The sequence below is a fragment of the Myotis daubentonii genome, chromosome 8 (assembly GCF_963259705.1).
Source record: "Myotis daubentonii chromosome 8, mMyoDau2.1, whole genome shotgun sequence".
NCBI lineage: Eukaryota > Metazoa > Chordata > Mammalia > Chiroptera > Vespertilionidae > Myotis > Myotis daubentonii.
The window spans coordinates 75,231,658-75,257,019 of NC_081847.1; the positions used below are offsets into that span (position 1 = coordinate 75,231,658).

General features: G+C 47.2%; 1 protein-coding gene and 1 pseudogene across 1 annotated transcript; one reads left to right on the forward strand and one right to left on the reverse strand.

Moving 5' to 3' along the window:
- Window positions 1–1,063: 1,063 nt before the first annotated feature.
- LOC132239092 (F-box only protein 6-like) lies at window positions 1,064–2,001 on the forward strand (annotated as a pseudogene).
- Window positions 2,002–2,925: 924 nt separating this feature from the next.
- Window positions 2,926–24,969, reverse strand: FAM83D (family with sequence similarity 83 member D). The gene is made up of 4 exons (XM_059707085.1): window positions 24,426–24,969; window positions 12,464–12,631; window positions 6,421–6,545; window positions 2,926–4,358 (listed from the first exon to the last, which is right to left on the reverse strand). The coding sequence occupies exons 1-4, from the start codon at window positions 24,900–24,902 to the stop codon at window positions 3,386–3,388; spliced, it is 1,743 nt and encodes a 580-aa protein (XP_059563068.1). The 5' UTR covers window positions 24,903–24,969; the 3' UTR covers window positions 2,926–3,385.
- Between the last annotated feature and the right edge of the window lie 393 nt (window positions 24,970–25,362).

Consider the following 25,362-nt stretch of genomic DNA (forward strand, 5'->3'; position numbering starts at 1 on the left):
TCTAAGGTGCAGCCCTCTGAAACTTGTAACATCTGTAAACCTGCCTGGTTTGTTGGCTTGCACACAAGAATCAAGTTCACACATGTTTTAGCATACGTGTTTACTTAGCTCAAGGATTCGGGTACAGAGATCCCTAAGGAAGGAGACTCAGCCATCAGGGGAGCCTATCATATTGGCCTGAGGAACATGCATGTCTATGGAGTTGGATGAGCTGGGGAGGGCCTCCTGAGGTAGGTCAGGAAGTATTCTACAGATAGAATGACTGTATGCTTTATTATTCAAACGGGGACACTTGAAAATGAAACGGGGTGTTCACAGGAATGAACTGCAACTCTGCCAGGCAAATGGGGGCGCATTTCCAGGTGGCACCAGTGAACCTACTGAATAATGTTAATAATGCTCATCTGAACACATTCAACATAAGGCACACGTTCCATGCTCACTTCGTCTGAATACATCTAATTTCCAGGTATGGACAACTGCCCTTGGGGGGTTTAGTGTTTGAGCACACCCAGAATATCTGTCATTGTGTTTATTATCAGAATGCTTGACCTATCATTTTGATAAGAGGATACTTGTGAGAAATTCTTACCTGATTTTAGTACTGAGGATTGTTCTTCCTATACCTGCATTTTGCTCTTAGATCTGAGGGACATTGTGAATGGTAGATCCAACGAGGGTTCTCTTTCTGCCCTGGCCACTCAGAAGCTTCCTACCCAAAGTAAGTGTGTTGGTCACTGGGGCTCACACCTGTAGGGCACACACTGGGGCACATTCCTGACTCATTTGCATTCCCCACCCTTGGGTTTTTCATGTAGAGGCAGGCGATAAATGTTTTTCTCTCTCCCTGTCTTCCTCTCTAAAAATCAATAAAAACATACAGTATTAAAAACAAACAAACAAGAAGCTGACGTCCTGCCTGGTGCTCAGGACAGGCAGGGGGGTGACAGGCACGATAGGAAGCAGGATTAGGAGGCCCAGGCCCAGGACCCTGAAAGATCTGAGGAATCCACCTCCTTGGTCAGGGCTCATAACCACCATACTTGCCCCCTACACACACACACAGGCCTGTGTGTGCACCCCAGCCCAGCTATGGCCCTGGTCAGCATCAGTGAACTGCCTGAGAACATCCTGCTGGAGGTATTCACATACGTGCCTGCCCATCAGCTGGTATTGGACTGCTGCCCTGTCTGCAGCCTCTGGCGCGACCTCATTGACCTTGTGGCCCTCTGCAAACACAAGAGCCTGCGTGAGGGCTTCATCACCGAGGACTGCAATGAGCCTGTGTCTGACTGGAAGATTTTTTACTTTTTGTGCAGCCTCCGCAGGAACCTCCTACGCAACCCATGTGCTGAAGAGGGTATGAGATCCTGGCAAATCGACTACAATGGGGGGGACCACTGGAAGGCGGAGAGCTGACCTGGAGGCCATGGGCAAGATTTTCCTACCTCTAAGGTCAGGAAGTACTTCGTCACATCCTTTGGGTTATGCCTCAAGTCCCAGATGGTGGACCTCAAAGCTGAGGGCTACTGGGAGGAACTAATGGACATAATCCGGCCTGACATCGTAGTGAAGGGGTGGTTCGCCGCCAGAGCAGACTGTGGCTGCACCTACAACATCCGAGTCCAGCTGGTCTCAGCCAACTACATTGCCTTGGCCTCCTTCGAGCCCCCACCTGTGACCATCCAGCAGTGGAACAATGCCCAGTGGACAGAGGTCTCTCACACCCTCTCAGATTACCCTCCAGGCGTCCGCCACATCCTCTTCCAGCATGGGGGCAAAGACACCCAGTTCTGGGCAGGCTGGTATGGGCCCCGTGTCACCAACAGCAGCATCGTCATCAGCCCTAAGATGACGGGGAACCCAGCGGCCTCCACAACTCAGCCCAAGACCACGCAGGAGCAGGAGCAGGGGCGGGAATGGGAACGGGAAGGGGGTGAGAACTTTAATAACTTGCCCTCCCCATTTCATTTCTGGACCCTTCTGACAGTCTGGATCTGATAGCCTCTGTCCCCGCCAGCCAAGTGCCAAAGGTCTCCTCCAGGCAAGAGATGAGCAGTGGGGGGCAGGGAGGCCCTTGCCCGGGGACCTCCTGCCACAGTTCTAACCTTGGGCAAACCCACTGTTGTGTAGCTCTCACTTCTTGTCATAATAAATGTTTCCAATAAAACCAACCGACCAAACAAAACACTGCAGGTGTACTCATGACCTGGGTGCATCAGCAAATGTCTACATGGCGGACAACACCCTCTCCTATTAAGACCTCTTTTGCTCTGGCCAGATCAGACAAAGGAAGCCATTATTTAACTCTCTTCCTTTAGTCTGTTCATGCAAATGAGACTAGACAAAAACAGGATTCCACAATCAGACTAACCCTGATTAGCAGGGTGTAGAAACCAGTTGCATTACCTGCCAATGAACTAGGAATCTGGGATAATTATCAGTTGTCTTCTCTGTCCCTACTCCAGGATATTAGATTGCTAAAGTATTGTCAATACACCCATCTGATGAAATTAAGCCCATGGGGCCACTAGAGTTAATATCAGGGATGAATCCAGAAATGCAACGAAGGCCTTCTTTGGCAGAGAAGCAGAGAACCAAGGTCACTGTCTAAATAGCTCAAGCTTTTTCTTTGAAAAGAGACAGCTAAAGGCACATGAGAAGATCTGCGATTTCTGGCAAGTGTCCTCATTCACACTATAGAGAGAGTAACGTCAACATTCATAATGCTAAGGAGGGGGTGACCCTGATGCTTGCTGTTTTATGTCTTCTATCTTTTAAGTGAATATTTTCCTTTACAATTTGGATCATGTACTTTTCTCCACACAAAAAATAGCTTTAGGTACATTACTTGTGACATACTCCCAGAGTTAAAGAGAAAAATGCCTGAAAGAAAAAAAAAGGGAAAAAAAGGTACTCAAGCAATCACCAAATAAAAGTTGTTTATATTTAGTTAATACTAAGAACACAGATATCCTAAAGAAGAGACAATTAAGAAACTATTTATTCTAAACAGGATTTTGACCATAAAAACTAGTGATTCAAAGCTCTTAAACAGAAAAACACACAAATCTAGGAAAATGCAAAACATATATTATCTCTTACCAGAATTTACCTCTTTAAGAGATATCAATGTTAAAAATGTGCAAAGAAACTGTACCCATAGTGTTTAAACCATAAAACCAATAGCCAGTTTATATATGACAAAAACAAAATTAAAGCATGTAAAATAATGTGCAGTTTATAGAATTCAAAGAAAATCAGGGTGACTAAAAGTCAGGCAAAGGAAAACAATTAGGGACAGGAGACATTTTGCAGAGCAGGATGCTCTGATGATGTCTATTGCAAGCCTGGAGGAACCCAGGAGGCTCTGAACACTGAGCGGTCACTGATAGGAGGGAGAGAGTGTAATATCTCGAATAGCCAGTAAATTAACTGGTGCTCTGGTAAAATTTCCAGAATTAAAGCCAATATAGTTCTCAGTAAGAACTGTTCTCCTTGACAACATGGCCAGCATATGGTGGAGCCGGGACCTGATGGCAGAAAAGTGAAACTGCCGCTCTTTATTCAAGTTTCTAAATGAGTCAAAGTGGGGGGTGCCCCAGTACTTGGAATGTCCAGGAAGGATGAGGTCGGTGGTTCTGATGGAAGTCTGGGAGCCGATGGAGCTTGCCACAGAGCCTTGGGAAGACAGCGAGGAGTACGATTTCAAACTGGAAGATCTGGAGACAGACATCTTTGATACAGGCGACCCTTCTTTAGACTGGGTTCCCTGAGAAAAGACAACATTCTCGTCCACATAAGTCTGGGTGGTGGCCGACATGAACCGAACCATGGTTTGCGAGCTCGCTGCCCTGGTGGCAACTGTGGTTTGGGTCCCAGCACTAGTTATGGCGGTGCTGGTTTGTGTTCCCGAGTCACTCATGCGCACCACTGGCGCCTCCTCTCCTGGCTCTGTCTGAGTGGCGGCATCAGTCACCTTTCCACCTTCTGGTTCTTCCTTGTGGCTGTTAAAGTAGTCTTCCTCACTGATGGTGGAAGACTCAGAGTCGTGGCGCCTGGCCTCTGCCCTGGCCTTGGTGGGTGCCCCACACAGCAGCTCGGCCTTCTTGGGGGTGCTTGAGAGCCTGGCCAGCCGCTGCCGCAGCAGATTGCCCAACGTGAGCTCCTTGGACGATGGTTTCCGGTCAACTAGATGGTCAAACTTGCCGCTGATCTGGAAGCTGGACAGGAGTTTGGAGCTGATGGGCTTTGATTGCGCATACAGGATTCGGAACTCCAGATCAAAGTGTTCAACCACTTGGCCAGACAGAATGACCAAATTACTGCTATTTAATTTGCCATCTGTCCATGTAAAACTTGAGGATTAAAAACAAACAGACACTGGTAAGAATAAGCAACTTTAGTCTTTTCTTAGGTCAATCTGAGTAATAAAGCCCAGATATCCTGCTACATAAGATTCATAACTCTGATGACAGCATACCTATCATGTAGTTTATAAATTCAGCCTTAACACAGGCATATGACATATATAGGTTAACATAAAAGTTAAAAGACCAACTGTTTAACCAACACACTACAACCTACACACCCTCAACCTCAGTTTTTAAAAACTAGAAAGGATTTCTAAAATGTTTGGCCAGTGCCCTAATTTTCGAAGTGAGGAAATGGCTAGTGGTTTCACAGAAGGAAACTATGGTGGACCCCAGACCAGGCCCAGTCCTTAAGTATGGCCAGTGCAGTGCTGTTATTCTAACCGTGACGCTGTTGTTGAAAGCACATTCAGAGCGGAGTAGGCCATGTGCCCCTGACTGTCCAGCATCCCTCCTCCTTCCTCTGGTGACGAACCCACCTCTATCCTCGCCAAGAAGGTCTTCATTTATGCGCCTCTCCAATTACAAGAGCATATTACCAGGATGGCCAGACTATCCTATCCCCTTGGATATGGGGAGCTACCCAGGGTAGACATGTGACCCACCTCAGGCCAAGTAATTTTTCAAGGATTAAAAGCAGCGCTGAGAGAAATAAAGTCTCTCTCTTTGGGGGACAGCTATGAAAGGCCTCATGAGAAAGCCTAGATCTATGCCTTCAAATGGAGAGCTGACTGAGACTAAAGACCAACTGGAGAAAAGAAGAACCAGAAGACAGTGTTCAGATAAATGGATGGCCTCTAGGTCAAAAAGAGCTGAAAATCTTTCGACATTTTTAAGTCACAGGAGTCAAAAAATTCCATCTGCATAGCTTGAGTTAGCTTTCTGCACTTGCAATCACCGCACTGAGAGAGAAGAGTCTTTTGAAAACCCTCAATGAGATCACCTATCTATCCCAGGATTATAAAAATGTCTGTAACAAATGAAAGCTATCATCATCTTCATCCTCAATGGTAGCATACTGCATCTGTAGTGGGTAGTTTTTATATTTTCGAATAGCTAAAAACCAGTTGAGCTAAGTTTGGCTAATACAGATCAAACTACTTTGGGTGAAAAACCCACATTCCTCCAGTTATTTAAAAATTTCTTATGAAAGGAAGTTTCAGGAAGAGTGTGACTTTTTCCGCAGCATTGAAGGAACTGTTTGAGAAGAAAGGCATCAAGGCTTTCTTCATTTTACCGCGTTCATCGTCCACAAATCTTTCCACCTTTACCCAGGGCTGACACATAATTATCACTCAAGAATGCGTTTCTTCAAAAATGAGTTTTTTATTTTTAAACTCTACAGACACACCTCATGCACCCATCAGACGATCAAATGCAGAGCTGGCCAAACATCGAAGCCGCAGGAGAAAAAACGGCATGTCTTAACTTCTGGAGATTAGTGTTAACCACTCATTACCTCCACCCTCTATTCAACTTCTCTGCACTCTCCCTTAAGATGCCGTTGCCAATGTGAGACTTCAAAGGTGGAGGCAGAGCATGGATCAGTACTTTCTAAAGCACAAGATTACAAGCCTTGAAGCAAGGTGAAGGAGTTACGTGTAAGCTGACAGCGTCAGCTCTGCCCTCTACTCTGATGCCCATGGCTGTGACTGCCCTTACCACCAAGTGAGCAGGGACAAGGTGTTCAAAGTACCCAGGAACCAGACTTGAGACTGGTCCTACCACTGTTAGTCCTAATTCATCCACTGTGGGCCTAGCTGCGGCTTGAATCTAAGATTTGCTCGCCGTGGGGTCTCCAGACAAATTTCAACCTCTGCACTTCAGTTCTGTAGACCACAGGGCAGGGGAGGTGACCCCAACCTCAACTACCTTCTGTAGGAGGAGGTATTGATTAACCTACTCACATACAGATGCACACATCTCAGAATGCCTGGCCATAAAGCCTGGCGTTGGGGGATGGGAGGGTGGGGAAACTTCTGCCTTTACATAGCATGCTCCTCCTAAAAAATTTAGATTAATAGGCAATGGCAGGTGGGAAACTTACCTGTAGGAGCCTGTAGCCACTCGAATGCCATCAATCAATGTGAACTTTTCATGAACCTTCCCAACAATTTTAGTTCCTGATCTTGCATAGTAGATATTTCCTGTAATAGTCCGAACTGTCATCAGCTGTTGGCAGGAGAGTGTGGAAAAAAGAAATGAATAATCTAGTGAACAAATGATTAAGACAAGAGGGCTTAGTTTACAATTCCCAAACAGACAAATTTATTGGCCAATGAATGGTTCACAGTCCCCATTCAGGAGCTCAACTAATGCTTCACATTTAGTCCAGCTTCTCATATGCCCATTTCTTATCTTTATTTTTGAGACCCTTAGTTCATGTGTACATGTACTCTAAAAGAAGACTCACTTTTTGATGATACTAAACAATAGAATCTAGGAAATGACTTTTTAAATAAAACATGGGGATTAAATTATCAAAGGAAACACACTAGTAATAAGTAACATCTTAACAAAGGTTTAAAGAAGCTAAGTTGATATTTCTCCTACTTTTGTCTAATAGAATCACCAGTAAACAACCCATCCTCACCCACACACAACAATGGGTCTAGAGAACATACAATGAGCCTTTTCTAATACAGGACTTGAGGCAGCAAACATTCATATCACATGTGGCTTAATCAGCAATGTCATATTTCCTACAAGTATGTATTTACCAGAAAAGTACAATGGAATCACTCTGGGATTATATACTGCATGTATATGAATAATTATCTTTGTAAAATGACACACGTAAATGTATATACAATGGTATATAAACTACTAAGACAACCTGCATTCTTTGGGGCAGATCAGTATAACTAAATATTTTTAGAAATCTTACACATTCAAATTAAATGTTTAAGATTTTTGTTTGATTCTCTCATTTACTCTACAAAGAAAGCCCCTATGTACCAGGCCTTGAGATAAAAGAGATATAAGGCATGCTTCTTGTGATAAGGTACACTCCTGACCTGCAAGGACTAGATAGGAGAAAAGTAATGAATGATTAAAAAATTATAGCAAGACTAAATCATCCAGAGAAGTGAAAATCTATGTCTACACAAAAACTTGTACACAAATATTCATAGTATCTATTCATAACAATAAAAGACTGGAAATTGTTCTAATGCTTTTCAGTGGGTGAACAGTTAAACAACCATACCATGATACTACTCCGCAATTAAAAGGAACAAACTATTGGATACACACAACAATTTGGATGGATCTCAAGGGCTTTATGCTGAGGGAAAAAAGCCAATATCAAAAGGTCAGATACTACATGGTTCCATTTATGTAACATTCCCTAAATGATAAAATTATAGAGATGGGGAACAAGTAGTGATTTCCAGGGTTAAACATGGTAGGAGGAGGGTAGAGAGGGGAGTGGATGTGACTATAAAGGTGTAGCAGGAGGGAGATCTCAATGGTACAGAATAGCTCTATATCTTGGTGGTAGTGGTGCTCATATGTACACGTGACAAAATGGCACAGAACTATAGACACACACTGTACCCATGTCCATTTCCATCTTTTGCTATCCTATCTAATAAAAGAGAAAAATGGTAATTGGCGTACGATGATACCCTTTTCATTGGCTAATCAGGGCTATATGCAAATTAACTGCCAACTATGATTGGCAGTTAACTGCCAACTATGATTGGCAGTTAACTGCCAACAAGATGGCGGCTAATTTGCATATGTAGGCACAATGCAGGGAGGCGAAAGGGAAAGCAGGAAGAAGCCCCCTGCCACTGACAGTGATCGGAAACCCAGGGGGGAGCTAAGAGCTGGGGGACAGGGCAAAGGCGGCCCCAGGCCGCCTTTGCCCTGCCCCCCAGCCATGATCGGAGAATCAGGTGCCTTTGCCGCCCTGGCCAGTGATAGCAGGAAGTAGGGGTGGAGCCAGCGATGGGAGCTGGGCACGGTCGAAGCTGGCAGCCCCAGGAGCTAGGGGTGCCTTGCCTGGGCCTAAAGCGGAGCCCACGATCGCGGGGCCGCTGCAGCTGCGGGTCCCCGCTGCCCGGGTCGGACGCCTCAGCCAGAGGCCTCAGGCCTGGTCAAGGGGCCGATCCGGTGATTGGTGATCGGAGGGTGATGAGGGTCAACTCCTCTGGCCGAGGCATCAGGCCTGGGTGGGGGGCGGAGCCGGGGATTGGGGGGATATGATGGTCCCCTTGCCCAGGCCTGAAGCCTGGGTCAGAGGCGTCAGGCTTGGGCGGGGGGTGGAGCAAGCGATCAGAGGGAGATGGGGGTCCCCTGCCCAGGCATGATTCCTGGGCCAGAGGCCTCAGGCCTGGGCGGGGGCCAGAGCCAGTGATCGGGGGGATATGGGGGTCCCCTGTCCAAGCCTGACACCTCTGTCAGAGGCGTCAGGCCTGGGCAAGGGGCCGATCAGGCGATCGGAGGGTGATGGGGGTCAACGCCTCTGGCCGAGGCATCAGGCCTGGGCAAGGGGCCGATCCTGCAATTGGAGGGTGATGGGGGTCAACGCCTGAGGGCTCCCAGTATGTGAGAGGGGGCAGGCTGGGCTGAGGGACACTCCCCCCCCACACACACACCCAGTGCACGAATTTCGTGCACCGGGCCCCTAGTTGTACTATAAGTTACATAACCATTGGGGGGAACTGAGTGAAGGATCCATGGAAACTTCTGTATTATCAGCAATTCCTAGGAATCTATCATTTCAAAAATAAAAACAAAAGGCAAACCAAAGAAAACTATGGCAACACATAACATCATTTCAGTGGTATTCTTACCAAAATGCATGATCTGAATTTAACCATGAGGAAGCATCAGAAACCTAAATTCTACAGAAAACTGGCTAGTGTTCTTCAAAACTATCAAGACCCTAAAAGACAAAGAAGGAGGAACAGTTCAGGATGAGAGGAAGCAAAGGAGACATGACAACTATATGCCAGCTATGGTCCTGGATTGAATCCTAGACAAGAAAAAGGACTTCCATGGAATGATTAGTGAGTTTTATGAGATCTTTAGCTCAGATAATATAGGGCAGTGATGGCGAACCTTTTGACCTCGGCGTGTCAGCATTTTGAAAAACCCTAACTTAACTCTGGTGCCGTGTTACATATAGAAATTTTTTGATATTTGCAACCATAGTAAAACAAAGATTTATATTTTTGACATTTATTTTATATATTTAAATTCCATTTAACAAAGAAAAATCAACCAAAAAAATGAGTTCGCGTGTCACCTCTGACACACGTGTCATAGGTTCGCTATCACTGATATAGGGTGTCCCAAAATTCACGCAAGATTTGAATTTTGCGAGAGCATTAACAACAACAACAAAAAATAAAAGCCTAATTTTACTTGGTTTATTGAATCAGATTCCAATATCTGTTGCTCTTTGATTTCAATCCATTCAATTTGATAAGCATTACCAAGTACCAATTATGGCCCAGGAACGGGGACAATGAAGACCAATGAAGACCACGGCTTTGCGTACGTGCCAGCAAAGCCGTGGAGGCCATTTACCCGATGTGCTATTCCATACATAACTCTATACTGTATGCTTTATGAATCAATAAAAAATTTACAATTTTTAATTATAAACCTGTGTTTTCTATCAAAATTACTTCTTGCGTGAATTTTGGGATACCCTATAGTATTATATCAAGTTTATTTCTTGATTTTTCAAATTTGTACTGAGATTTGTAAGATGTTAACATTTAGAGAACTTGGGCTACAAATATTCATGAATTTCTTATATTGTTTTTGTAACTCCTTTGTAAATCATAAATTGTTTTAAAATGGAAATTAATTTTTTTTAAAAGCTAGTAACTTCCATAAAGGTACACATGGAGCTGGCAGGGGAGGGCTTCCTGTAGAAGGTAATGATTCCTAAGCAGAGCTTCAAAGGATCAACATATAATAAAAAGCATAAAAAATATCACTATGGGCAGATTTAGGCCTGATTTTGTGCATCTTGTCTCTTTGGCCCTTATATCAGAAAGTTTTACAGGCCTCTGTGATTGTGGCCAAAGCACTTTTGAGGCCTATACACAAATGTGTGACCAAGTTCCTACAGACAGGACACCCAACAACTGAACCAGTTGCAGAGCCAGGACCTGGGGGAGGAAGTCAGCCCTGACTTGGTGAGGGCACATGTTCAACAGCATAGACACACCGGGTGTGAGAAGCAGCCAGCAAAGATGGTGCTCCCCTAGGAAGGAGTTAAGACATGATGAAAATTGGTGAGGCCAGAGGTACAGACCTCCTTTCAACTCCTCCTGCAGACATAAAAGACAACCATAAAGACACCAACCAGCACTGGGCAACTGAGTAGGCAGACAGTACTCCTAGATTTCTGCCAAGTAGATGAATCACAGACAATCACTTGACCAAAGTGGTGGCTAGAACTAATCTGTGATTTTCCTGCTGATAACATACCACCTTAATTACAGAACGAGTGCCTTGAAATTAAACACTGATGCCTTCAATGTCCTCACATGGTTCTCTGTGAGCAGTCATAGATGAACATTTGGCTACAGGACAATGTGCTTTTCCATGCCTGATTTGCATATTCCTTGGGTTGACCTGATCTCATTTTTCATTTGATTGTTGGGTCACATGGCTGGTTCATTTCTTTGGGTCTCCACGCTACAATCCTACCTCCACCGTGATTTGTTTTGTAGCATTAGCAACAAGTTGAAAATTACCTAATTAAACCCAATCCTCGGTTTCCTCATTAGGGAAAACAACCAACAAGAACTCTGTGGGAGACGTTAAATAGCTAAAATTTTGCAAAACCAAATTGCTTGATAAGAACAAGGCAGCAACTGTATGTCCATTTACAATTACCCATATTTTTTGTTCATTCTGCTGTTTTATTTCCAGTACCTAGAATAGCTCATAGTAGGTGCTCATAGGCAATGAACTAAGTTGATAAATTAAGCTCTGAAGCTCACAGGTTAAGTCTCTTAATTAAAAAAAAAAAGAAGAATGGTGTGACTATTTTTCTTGCCTCTTTCCACTAAAGAGAGCAAGCTAGTTAAGTTGTACCACCTTAGATTTTTATTTTTTATTTATTTTATTTATTTTTATTTTTATTGATTTCAGAGAGGAAGGGAGAGGGAGAGAGATAGAAACATCAATGATGAGAGAGAATCATCGATTGGCTGCCTCCTGCCCCCCATTGGGGATTGAGCCTGCAACCCAGGCATGTGCCCTTGACCGGAATCGAACCCGAGACCCTTCAGTCCTCAGGCTGATGCTCTATTCACTGAGCCAAACCAGCCAGGGCCAACCTTAGATTTTTAAAAAATATATTTTTATTGATTTCAGAGAGAAAGGGAGAAGGAGAGAGAGAGAGAGAAATATCAATGATGAGAGAGAATCATGGATGGGCTACATCCTGCACGCCCCTTATTCAGGATCGAGCCTGCAACCCAGGCATGTGCCCTTGAGAGGAATCAAACCTGGGACCCTTCAGTCTGCAGGCCGACTCTCTATCCACTGACCCAAACCAGCCAGGGCTAACCTTAGACTTAAATACAGTCATGCTCAGAGCAAAGGCCATAAAAAGCCTAATTTTATAATGAGACATGAGAGACACCATGGGGCAGTGATGGTAGATGGGGAGTCAAACCCCAGTCCCACTAACTTTCCAGTTGTAGACACTGGATTCTCTGTGTCACCCTTTCCTGCCACTTACTTGATAAGGCTTCTGTGAGGATTAAATTGACTAACATTTGTCAAGAGCCCAGGCCAGTGCCCAGGACACCATAAATGTGGTCATTATGATTAAAATGAGAACCTACCAGCACTACAGTCAAAAGCAGCAGCATCCAAGGCAGCCTCTTGACGTGAACAGTCAGGCTCCTAGTTAGGAGGCAGCATGATGGGAGAGAGGGACAATGACTTGAATCCTGACTGTCGTTTCTTTTCTGTGAGACTTCAGGCAAATCAATCACCTTGCTCATGGCCTCAGTTCCCTCTCTTATAATGGGGATACCACTGCTGACCGCTATGTAGATAGGTCCTATTTTTGATTGTGGTTAAATCAGACACAGTGTAACACAAACCTTTTCTTGTTCAGGATGAACTTTCAGGTCCATACACATATCCAAAAACTGAGAGAGTAGAGCTTGGTCCAGAAGGATGTATACAGCAACTCCCTGTTTCCGACATATTTCCTGCAGATCTCTGAAGATGTCGATGTCTGTGAATACATCCATCACCACGGCAATCACCTGCAGGGTCAGGGTAAGGAAGGGCAAGCTGTCAGCTCGTACCACCACCATCTGCAGCTCCTTGTCCGGGCTCTGGACCCTATCTCATAGCTGGGAAAGGATCCCCATGCTATGACATCCTTTCTTCTCCTTCTGCAGTATTGATTTTCCCCTCACTGTGGACTCCCCTCCAGCTCCAGAGACACTGTTGTCACTGTATCCTACAAATCTGGACTTGGCCTAGCTAACCCTCCCAACTGCTTCCTAGCCACTCCCCTCCACACTGGCTAATTTCTCAGAAACATACGTTAATCCACTGCCCTGACCTCCTATGATCCTGTTCCATTCAACTTCTCTTCTTTTACTAAACCCCCTTCCCGTCCTATAGGCTCAGCTCAGACTAGCAACCTGTCTAGATTCTGTGGCTAACACACCATTCTCTTTAAGCCTGTTGCTTCCACACTGGCTTCAGTTTCCTGTCTGTAAAAGTAAACAAAACCTTAGATTCTCTGAGCCCCTTCTGGGTGTAGCATTCTCTAAGTCTGTGATTTTGAGTATTATCTGATTTGGGATCATAAGCTCTGAGTTTTTGTTACAACTGAGACAGGCCCACCCCATCCACCACCAACTCAGAGCTTGGAAATGATCATACCAGGCAAGCAGATCCTCCCACTTGTGCCTCTAACACTGATACCAAATCTTCATAATGTTCTACTCCCTCCACTAGTCAGGATCCAACCAAATGGCTCCCACAGCACTAGTCTCCCCTCTTTAATAGGTGGTCTCTGGTTCTTGATTATCTATCTGTCCACAGTGTACATCACAAGAACAGGAATATGGAAATATAGCCTAAGGATTCTGTCCTGAAGCTTAACCAGTCCCTTTTTCTCCCCATTAGGCTACAGTTAAGAGATGCCTCAGTCAGGTATCTTTGGGAAAATTACAGCTGTTTCCACTGTCTGTATCCTTAGCTGCAAAATAGGTTTGTAGTGAGAACTAAATTATTATGTTACATGAAATGCAAGGCACAAAAGGTCTCTTTAAGTGTCTGTTCATTGAATCACTTTACTAGTCCAGAGTTTGAGCTATTCAGACAGTTCAACACAGGGAGGCATCCGCCAGCTCCCAGCTTTCCTTGCTAAAGACAGACTGCTCCAGACACAAAGCCTCTAATCATACCCTTTTCAGGTTTAAACTGTGGCCCTCAGCTAATTCCTGGCAGGGCCATGGGGATGTAAAACATCCAGGCTTAGAAACAAGTCCCTGCAAATAGAGTCATAAGTGGGGGTGTAAGCTAAGAAAACTGTCCCCCGAAGCCAAGGCTTGGAGCCTTTTACAGTCTGCGGCTGTGAGGGCTTCTCTCTCCTCCCAACCTCAACAGTAAAAATGTCTTTTTGAATCATGCTAACTCTTTGTTTTGAACTTTAAAGTATTTACAGGTCTCATTTGGACAGGCCTGATTCAATCTCTGGCCCGAGAGGACTCAGGACAGTACCTAACAGTATTTACCCCTTAAGTATTTGGGGGGTAGGGGAAGAGGTTAAAGAAGTGCAGAGACAGAAAGGCAATTTTGCTGTCTTTCTCCAACACCCAGAGTCTCATCTACCAGGAGGAGGGACCTTGAAATGCCAGCTCCTGGGAAGTCACTGCTACGAGAGAATCTGGAAAGATCAATTTATCTCTCTGGCTGCTTCTCCCCATTCCCCCCTCCCCAATTTTTGTTTTTAACTTATTTTTATTGATGACACTATTACAGATGTACCCATTTCCCACCCTTTGCACACCTCCACGCAGCCCCCGAATCTTCCCCAATCTGGATGAAACCCCACCTGTGAGCTATTCCTGGTTAAGGGTACAGTGAAACCCACTGGGCACAGTAATTTAAAAAAATAAAGAGTTCTTTCTGAATTGGTGACATCTTCAGAAGTCTATATCCTCTGATGGGTTTTAGACATCCTATCTGGAGTTGTATCTACCCCATTCATTGAGGTCACATAGCAATGGTTAAAGGCAGAAAAATCCTGGGCACACAAATCCCAGCTCTGTGGTTTACTAGTTGTGTGGCCCTGGGCAAACTGCTCAGTCTTTGAGCCTCGTTTTCCTCCTCTGGAAGATATGGATAATATTAGCATCTACGTCAAAGGGCTGTTGTGAGGATTAAATGAGACAAAGCCTTGAAACTTTGTTCAATTATGCAGCCAGCACCCCTTCAGAGTCTACTGCAAGCTGAATCCTTGTGCTAGGCAGAAAGGTGGCTGTAAAGAATTTGACCTAGACACAACTTATCTGCAAAGAGAGGACATGGGATGCAGGGAAGAAAAAGGTTATGTACTGTTAGAGACAATGAGATGAGGGGACACTATGGAGAGCAGGGACAGTACAGCATCTGCCCTGCAGCGGTGGACGCACCACAGCACTCACTGTTTACCAAATAAGAGCAGAGGAAGATTCCTGGAGGAGAGGGCACTTGAGGTGAACCACAAATAAGGACAAGATTCGGACAGGGGAAAAGTGAAGGGGAGGACACTCTGGCAGGAAGCCATGTGATGACAGAGGAAGAAGTAGGAAATAATGGGTATGTACCAGTTTGGCTGGCACGTGGAGTATGCACAAAAGGGAGCAACAGGACGTGACTGAGAGATAGGTCAATGAGCAAGGTCACAGAAGGCCTTGAATGCCAACCAAAGAATCAGTATCACACAGGCAGTTGAGGGAAAAGGGGTTAAGAAGAGTAATGAGTTCAAAGTGAAGACCCTGGAGAACCAAGATGGCGGCATAGGTTAACGCCAGAGTTTGCTGCTTTGAACAACTACTTCAAAAGTGAAACCAAAAAACGGAAGGGACATCACCCAGAACCACAGGAACGCTGGCTGAGTGGAAGTCCTACAACTAGGAGGAAAGAGAAACGCATACAGACACTCAGAGGAGGCCCAGTGCTGAAGTCAAATTCTGAGGTGCGGAGTGCGAGGAGCAGGCTGGCGGTGGAGGGCGCGGTTGTTGTTTTCAATCGGGCGGGAGTCGAAGACTCTGAGCTCCAGATCCAGGCGAGTCTCTAGGGACCCAGACTCAAACGGGAGAAGCGGGACTGTCTGGCTTCGGTCAGAGTGAGTGCAGCTTTCTCTCCGAGCTTTGCAGCCATTGCTGGGACTCAGAGAGGCAGAGCCCCTTGGGACAGGACTGAGAGCCGCCATAACTGCTCTCTCCGGCCCACCCTGTTGATCCTGTGCGACCCGCCCCGCCCAAGCCCAGCGCAGAACCATTTGCCGGATAGCCTCAGGCAAAGGCTAGATTAGCACCTCCCTAGAGGACAGAAGTTCTCTCACTGCTGACACAGCTGATTCTCATAGCCACTTGGCCTGGAGGTCAAACCCTCCCTGGAATTAGCTACAACAATCAAGATTTATCTATAAGACTGTGAACAAAGACCACTAGGGGGTGCACCAAGGAAGCATAACAAAATGCGGAGACAAAGAAACAGGACAAAATTGTCAATGGAAGAAATAGAGTTCAGAACCAAAGTGAAGACCCTATGTGACGGAAGAGGCTGATGCTGGGAGAAAGGAAGGGGTAGGCTGGAGATCTGGCCCCACCTCCTCCAACACAGGTCCATGTACCCAAGTGCCCACAACACAGCAGGCACTTAGATACCTTTAGGCTCAGGAACACTTTATTTTTTAAATGTGATAGAGGTTTTGATGATGGAAGCAATGAGGATTAAAGAGGAAAGGGGCCATGGGAGAGCCAAGCAATGGACTGCATGGACTGCAGGAGGAAAGAAGAGGGAAGGAAGGGTGGGAAGAGGCAGAGGAAGATTCAGGTTTACACAAACAGAAAAAGAAAGAAGCTTGGGAGAAAAGCTTCAAAACTGGCAGTAAAACCTTCATAGGGGGGTTCTATATGCACAGGTGTTAAGAATGAGTGTAAAGCTCACAAGAGAAAGCTAGAAGACAGATACCTGCTTGCTTCTCTTATATCCCACTATTCCTTCAAACATCCAGTGAGCCAACCATAAGCCTGGCATGGTGCTGGGCTTTGAGGACCTAGGGTTGTCAATCAATGTCCTCAAGAAATCCTACTACTGAGGGACACAGGAGATGAGCCAGGGTTAAGACAGTGTGATGGGGCCAATGGACATGCACCAAGGAAGCCAGCCCAGCTGGCGAGGTTAGAGAAGGTTGAGAACTGCTGGAGGCAGGGACTCAGGAGCAGGGCCATTAGTATAAATCACCTGCCAAACAGAATTTAGATCCACAACTCCATAAGACAACTGTACAAACAACAGCTTTGTTATGTTTCACCGTTTGCTTTTAAAGCCTCAACCCTTCCTGTGTGTACTGAAAATAACTGGTTTGAATGCTGGTCCGCAGCACCCACAGGGTATTTAGAGGATAGATGGAGGCATGTCTTTCTGACTCCCGTGTACCCTTACTAGAGCAGGACTCCTTTTTAAAGTATGTTTTTATTGATTTTTTATAGAAAGAGGAAGGGAGGAGAAAAGATAGGAAACATTGATGATAGAGAAACATAGATCAGCTGCCTCCTGCACACCCTCTACTGTGGATCAAGCCCACAACCTGGGCATATGCCCCAACAAAGAATAGAACCAATGACCTCTATGGTGCATGGGACAATGCTCAATCCACTGAGCCATGCCAGCTGGGCTAGAGCAGAACTCAAAACTTCTGTAGAAGGAACAGCCCTCTACATTTAAGCAATCAGTAGGAAATCCCTCCTTCCTTCAAGACCGAAGCCCTGCTCCCCTATACTCTCCCTCCTCAGCCCCACCAGTCCCCATGCAATCAAGCTCTGCAGAGTAGAACTAGACCTGGGGCTTCTCAAATCTCTGAGGGAACAGTCTCTTCAGTGAGCTGAGCAATGACCTGGACTCATTCACCAGCCAGCCAAGTGCCTGCTTTCCAAGGCCAGACACATCTCCTAGGTGTTGGTGTTCATGCTGCAGGGCTCCAAAAGTACATCTGGACTTGACAGAGGCATAGAAGCCAGTCACTGCTCCCCCTCCTCCCCCCGAGAAATAATTCAGGGATGGACAAAGGACAGACATCAGGAAGGTGGGCATCCCATGGCCATCAAGTGCCTGCACGGTCACTGTGGGCCCTGCCCTGCCCCAGCCTCTGCTGCATAGAGCCTGCCCACTTTCTTAGGGCTAGAAACTCTCTAAGTGTTGACTTTTGAGAGTCTATTCCAGTGTCAACATCCACCTGAAACTCACTGCAAATTCATCATGCCTGGTACCCCATACTATTCCTACACTTCCTCAGCCACATCTGGAGCAGCCACACCTGTGTCAATCCCACATCATCAGGTGACAAAACCACAAGCCTTACCTCACCCTACCAACTATCCCTTGCTGATCTATACCAAGGGACTTGGTGGTCCACACAGTTAGAGTCACAGTCTCAGGTATTCTTGGTCTTTAGGAAGGGCAAAACCCTGTTTATGCTACTTTTCACATAGAACCGGAATCTTTTCTACATGTCTTCTTGCACAAAAGCTCTACGAGATATCTAGAGATTTCAAAACCCCATTAATTGTTATCCCCAATATACAAATGAGAAAAATAAAGCTTGGAGAGGTTAGGTAACTCGTTCAAAGTGACACACTTAAGCAAATGCAGGAGCTGGAATTTCCACCCAGGCCTGTGTGACTCCAGAGCTGTGTGGTAAAGTGTTAAACTAAATACAGTGGGGCCTTGACTTACAAGTGTCCCGGCTAACGATACGAGCCGTCTCTCGGCCGATTTTTTGCTTTGAGTTGCAAGCTCAAAAAAATTCGGGTTACGAGCCAGCTTCAGATACCCCACTGAAGCAGGGGGTCCCGCAGGGGTGAGGCCGACGGAGTTCGAACGAAGCATGCCCGACTCCGGAGACCAGGTTCAGTGACGCAGATCTAAGTTTATTGTGTAAGTGCATCAACATATAACATTCCAGACCAATCAGAAGTTTACACCATCCTTAGGGCAACCAATAATAGGAAAGATCAGGGTACTATGTAGGGGCTCTAGGAGGTTTGCTCAGGTGGGCGCTGCCACTTCCTGGTGTGCCGAGGAAGCTTGTATAGGCAGAGTGTGCTCACGCCATTGCATCTGCCACTGCACTGAGATAAATCTCCTGAGCTCTTCCCACACCCCACCACTAGTTGGTGCAGCAAACGTCACAGTGATTTGACATACGAGTAATTTGAGTTATGAGCTCCGTCAAGGAACGAATTAAACTCGTAAGTCAAGGCCCCACTGTATTACTCCCAAGAAGTCCAGTAATGTTCAGCCTGAAAATGACTGAGAGCCTGGACTAAATCCTGAAAGGATCAGTCAAGTACCTGGGATCAAGCCCACCACAGAGGATGATTACAAATAACATGCAATAAATCAGAGCAAACACTAAGGAAACTTGGAACTCCCTAGACGGTGGGCACCTTTTCTCTGAAGGTGGTACTGCTAATTCCAAATGGACTAAATCAGGATATCTTGGGAAACAAAGATATTATGTGAACAGGCTATAGAATTAAACCTGGACATGGATCCTGGATCTTCCACTTTCAAGCACCATGTACCCTCTAGCAAGTTACTTAAGGTGCAAATAATACTGTCTATATGTTATAGTGTTTGAGGGTTCAGTCAATGAGGGAATTCATGTCAACATTTGACAGTTCCTGGCATAAAGCCCTCCTATAGCCGCTAATGTTCAGTCCCAATTCTGCCACTATTTCTTGGCCAAGTCATTCTACCCGAGCTGCCTCCTCAAACATGGCCCCTTCCAGCTCTAGTCTGATTCATGCGCCCTCAATGGGCTGGGCTGAGAGCTGACCCAGCACATGAGCAGCCTCAAGGGGCCACTCAGTCATTCCAGTTCTCATTCCAGTTCTTCCTCTGCGTGAAGCAGGATGTTTGTGTCAATCACCCCTTCCTACTGCACCTCAGTTTCCCTCCCTTCCCACCCATAGTCATAAAGCAAGGACACGTGTGCAACATGCTTGGAATTCTACCAAAGTTCTATACACATTCAAAGATGCGTCAACCTATCCAGTGGTCAACACAGCCTGACTGATGAATTCCTCATATTGACCACATGACACCCAAAGTCAAGTTTCTTCGACCCCCTAGGGCACCAGCCACTTCTTCTGAAGATACTCTTGCTAAAAAAGCAAAAGATAGCCTTAGCCGGTTTGGCTCAGTGGGTAGAGCGTTGGCCTGCAGACCAAAGAATCCGGGGTCGGATTCCAGTCAAGGGCATGTACCTAGGTTGCAGGCTTCTGCCTGGCCTTTTTACCCTGATCGGGGTGCGTGCAGGAGAGCAATCAATAGATGTGTTTCTCTCACATCAGTGTTTGTCTTTCCCTCTCTCTTCCACTCTCTCTAAAAAGATCAATGTAAAAATATCCTCCGGTGAGGATTAACAATAAATAAATAAATAGGGAAAAGACATATATTCTCTCAATTTCTTACAGCTTTTTTTAAAATATATTTTTATTAATGTCAGAGAGGAAGGGAGAGGGAGAGATAGAAACATCAATGATGAGAGAGAATCATTGATTGGCTGCCTCCTGCATGCCCCCCACTGGGGATCAAGCCCACAACCTGGGCATATGCCCTGACCAGGAATCGAACCAGAGACCTCTTGGTTCCTGGGTTGACGCTCAACCGCTGAGCTACACCTGGCTGGGTTTCTTACAGCTTTTTAAAACAACAGAAATTCTCTGCTTGGAATTTCTTTTAAAAAGCTTTAAACTATCATATCATCTCCAGGTTTAATAAAAAGAAAACATAAATTTCCATAGCAAAACCTAATTTTGCCTGTGTGTTTTCTCTCTAGATTTCATAGGCTGTTGTTATAAAATTAACAATTCAGATTGGAGTGTTGGTAGAGCCTCCACCTGCAGAGAGTGGCACAGTTCCTCTCCAGAAAGGGGGGGGGGGGGGGGCGCCAGGTTTTCACTGGCCTGTAGAGGGACTGATCATACACAGCTGCATTTCCTCTGTACTGTTCCAGCCTGAGGTATACAAGGGGGCTGGGTTTTTAGAAAGGGAAGGAAAACCATCAAGAGGTGTTTATCTCTCTGTCCCTCTCCCTCTGAAGTAAATAAATAAACCAACCAAAAAACAAACATTTAAAAAATACAATATATAGGAATAGATTTTGGAGTAGGTGTGTAAGGGGAAAATTCTATATAGTTCAAAATTACCCTGAAAATTCCTTAGGAAGCAAACATCTGTGCTCTCAAAAAGTCCAAAGCAGCCCAGCCAGCATGGCTCAGTGGTTGAATGTAGACCTATGGACCAGGAGGTCACAGTTCAATTCCCAGTCAGGGCATATGCCTGGGTTTCAGGTTCGATCCCCCATGTGGGATGTGCAGGAAGCAACCGATCAATGACTCTCTCTCATCATTGATGTTTATATGTCCCTTCCTCTCTGAAATCAATAAAAATATATTTTTTTAAAAGTCCAAAGCAGTCCAGCTTTGGTGAAGCTCAACTGGGCATGAGGTAGTCAGCTTGTATGCAGAAGCCATGTCGTAGATAAATCATGTTTTTTAAGCATCGTACCTCACTTACTATGGCAGAATACCCACACTTTGAAAGGTACACAGAAACTGAGCCAATGGAGAGATTGGCAGAAGCCCCAGTCACACCTACTGTGGGACAAGTACTTGTTGCGTGGAAAAGCAGGCAGAATCACCAGAACTATTGCATTGCCGCCCTTGGTATCCTTCCCCTCGACCCCCCGCCCCCGCCCCCCGACAAATGCATGTAGCTGAATGATCAAAGGTGCATATGATGGGTCTCCACGTTATCTTCTGAGCACCTCTTCCATGTCAGAACAGCTCAAAAAGCAGCATGAGTCCTGGATGGGGAGGAAACCTATCCCAGAACTGAACTGTCCATTCAGGCTACAACCAGAACTAGACACTGCCATTTACCAAATAACCTTGCTTTGTGCTTATGCCCAGTCTTCTTCCAGAAAGGGCAGATTTAGCACTGTCGTTGTCATTTTCTGTTCGTAAGATATGTCATGTGGAAATTAGAAGTTCAAATCTTAAGAAACGGAAAAATCTTCAGCCTGCTGAAAACTACCCATGTGGCAATCCTTCCTCACAGCACGGAGGACATGTGGAGCAGTAACTGAGAGCATGGGGTCAGGAGCCACGCAGTCATGGGCTTGAGCCCAGCTCTGTCCCCCACTAACTGCATGATCTTGAGCAAGTGACTTCACCTCTCTGTGCCTGGTCTCAAATCCAACTCATCTCCCCATCCATACCCCCAGCCTTATTCTCCTGTATTCTAATTTGGTAGCATCAAGCTAAAAAATCTCTCTCCTCAACTCTTTCTATACCTTCTTCTCCTTGGCTTTGCCTACTCTCCTGCCCCCTCCCTCACTACCAAGTCCTAAAAATGCTACCTAAAATTCACCTCCCTGCTGCCGCACTGCCTTATTATTAGCACAGACCTTCTTCTAACACAGCGGTTCTCAACCTGTGGGTCGCCAACCTGTGGGTGGCGATCCCTTTGGGGGTCGAATGACCCTTTCACAGGGGTCGCCTAAGACCATTGGAAAACACATATATAATTACATATTGTTTTTGTGATTAATCACTATGCTTTAATTATGTTCAATTTGTAACAATGAAAATACATCCTGCATATCAGATATTTACATTATGATTCATAACAGTAGCAAAATTACAGTTATGAAGTAGCAACGAAAATAATTTTATGGTTGGGGGTCACCACATGAGGAACTGTATTAAGGGTCGCGGCATTAGGAAGGTTGAGAACAACTGGTCTAACACATAGATCCCGCTGGTCCCTTCCTTACAACCATCCTGGATACCAGTCTCACCCCTCTCTATCGCACCCACTGACTGCAGGAACACCAAACTGATTATGCTCCTCTCCTCCCTCTAAACCTTCAAGGGCTCCCCAATGCTCCTTCAAGTAGTGTGCAAAGCCTGACGGGCTGGCCCATGCCCCCCTCCAGCCTCCTCTCCGACCACTAACCCTCACATACTTTCTGCTCCAGCTGTAAGGAACTTGGCTGCCTCCCAAACATGACAGGTCCTTTCACACTTCTGGGCCAGTCCCTGCCCTCTGGCCTGGCAAGCCCCAACACCCATCCTCGGGGATGCAGCTCCAAGGTCACCCCACTCCTGAGAGGCTTTCTTCAGCCCCTCCCCGACTACGTGCAGCAGCCTCACTGCTTCCCACCAGCAGACTGTCAACTCTCAAGTGCAGGCAAGGATCATGCCCTCCACCAGTAGCCCCAGCCCCTGACAGTGTCCGATACACAGCAGACACTGAAAAAAGCAAGTCGTGGGCACATGGGAGAGACACTGGAAATACTTACCCAATTTAAAGGTAATGTGCCAGTTATCAGTTAAAAATCACCCAGGTTCCAAATACAGAATCTTAAAGATTTTAGTGTGTGGCTGGATTCGGGCACAGAATGGAACAGGAGGTTCCACCCAGGAATGTCAGCATTACAGAATGCCCCAGGGCACAGCAGAGCCTGAGCGCCAGCCCCTTCTGAAGCCAGCCTAAGAGTTTACAGACAGTTTTCCCTCTGGCATTAGCTCCAGTGCCCCTTCACTACCACTAAAAATTAAAGCTGGGCAACAGGCTAGGGCAATCTCTCTCCTTTATGGAGACCTGTTCGTTCCTTTTCTCAGGTCCCAAGTGCCCAGGTTCTCATCCTGGAGGTAAGCTTTGGGAATGCACACCAACCGCACAATGGGAGCCTTTTTCTATCTTTTTAATCTCACTGAGCCCACAGTGTCTGCAGCACCCAAAGGACCCTCAGCACACCTGAAGCACTACAGAGCTGACACTGGCCTAGCTGGAGCTCACATCTCCTCCCCCAAAGGCAAGGCACTAGCCTATTGTACCCCCTACCCGCCACAACCCCATCATCAGGCAAAAAAAAAAGCAGCCAGCATCAGGAACCTTGGGAGACTTGGGGCTTGCTCCTGGACTTGGCTCTCTCAACCAGACTTCATGCACAGATAATGTAACTCACAGGCACACTCAAGTGCCACCCCTAGCTGGTCTTACTAAGACCTAGTGCTTTACTGCCGTGTTCCTGGCCGAGACTACCCACCTTGTGTGCTGCATTCTTCCTCCCTGACTGCCAGGTACCAAGCACCCTGCTGCAGTTCCATCCTGGCTGGTGAGACAAGACCTCCCTCCCACTGCACCCCAATACCATGTCACACTAAGAGTCCGACCACCGCACCAAAACCGCTGTGAGTCGGCCTAATGCTGGGGGTCTGCATTTTAGGAAGCCACTGCTAACTGGGGCATCATCCAGCCTGTGAAAGAGCAACCCCCTGCCCCACCCATTCACAGAGGGAGCAACTTGCTCCACGCTCTGTAGGTACTGCCGCTCTTGTCTGTATTTGCTTTCTGCAACATCAGACAGGTGGAGGTGACTAGCAATAGTAGATTCCTAACGGCCCCCAGTTGCCCCTGGGGACCATCTTTCAGGAACTTTTCCCTAGGTAAAGCAACTCCTAAGAAGCCCCTGAAAGTGGGATCGAGTGCAGGAAAGTTGGCCATCTGGTTTGGTTTAACTAAAATTTGAAAATGGAGGCCTGTTTGGTCCCCTTTCCCAGGAGATGTGAATGTTAGGAGCTGGAACTCAGGCACAATTCGGTTCTGGGCGACTGAGACTCCTCCCACTATCCCCAACCACGAGGAGGAGCCAGGAGATCAGGAATTCGAGGGGTGATACACAGGGTGGGGCCCGGCGCTCCCAAGGCCTCCGTTTTCCATGCTTGAAGAGGGTCTCCGGTCCGGCCCACTCACCTCCCGCGCCGAGCGGAGCTGCTGGCGCAGCGCGTCCTTGCAGCCGTAGGGGCCGCCGGCGCCCGCGCCGCGGGGCTGGAAGTGCGCCTCGACGCGCGTGGCGCCGCGGTAGGCGCCCCGGTAGAAGGCCGGCCAGCCGAGCTCCAGCAGCGGCGGCTCCAGGTCCGACTGCTCCGGGAAGTAGGTGCCGGACGAGCAGTCGTGTGACGAGCCGAAGGAGTCCTCGGCCTCCGCCGCCGCGCCCTCGTCGCGGGGCCGCTCGGCCGTGCGCAGAATGGAGCGCACCTCGTCGGGGTTCAGGAAGCGACCCAGGCGCTCCTGGCGCAGGAAGGCGGCGAAGGCGTCGGGGCCGCCCGCCACCAGCTCCTCGAGCGCCAGGCGCTGCGTCTCGCTGTACAGCTCAGCCAGGTTGGGCGGCCCGCACGGCGACAGGCAGGCGGCGGGCAGCTCGTCCAGTCCCTCCGGCAACAAAGCCATGGCAGCGCTCAGGCCCTACAGAGCTCTGAAGAGCGAGGACGGGCAGGCCTCTTTATAGCCCCTTTGAATCAAACCGGCCCGCGCCATTGGCCGCGCCGCCCCGCCCCGGCTTTCCCATTGGCTGTCTCCTCCTAACGGTGGCGTTCGGACGCAGTGCCCGCCGCTACGGCCCGCCCCTTGACGTGCATTGGCTGCCCCGCGGCCCGGCCCCGCCCCGCCCCGCCCCTCCTCCCGGGCAGTGGTCCAGCTCTGCTCTTGTTCTGGGGTTGCTTCATGGAACTTGATTTTGGTGACTCTGTCCTGCTCCAGGGTAGTCGTTCCTGCTCGGGCCCCGCGGAGCGCGGACCTCTTCACGGTCAGCTGCAGGGGCGACAGGCCCGATGGCCCCGTGGGCCCGGGGGGTGGCCCAGGCAGCGGAGCCCGAACTGAAGCCGGAGAGCCCGGCCCCTGCCGTCCTAGC

Coding starts and splice junctions, on each gene's coding strand:
- FAM83D (XM_059707085.1), bottom strand. CDS start 24,902: ATGGCTTTGTTGCCGGAGGGACTGGACGAGCTGCCCGCCGCCTGCCTG. Junction 6,546..12,463: donor TTCATCCTGAACAAGAAAAG/GTTTGTGTTACA, acceptor TCCTGCCAACAG/CTGATGACAGTTCGGACTAT. Junction 4,359..6,420: donor GTGGCTACAGGCTCCTACAG/GTAAGTTTCCCA, acceptor TTAATCCTCAAG/TTTTACATGGACAGATGGCA.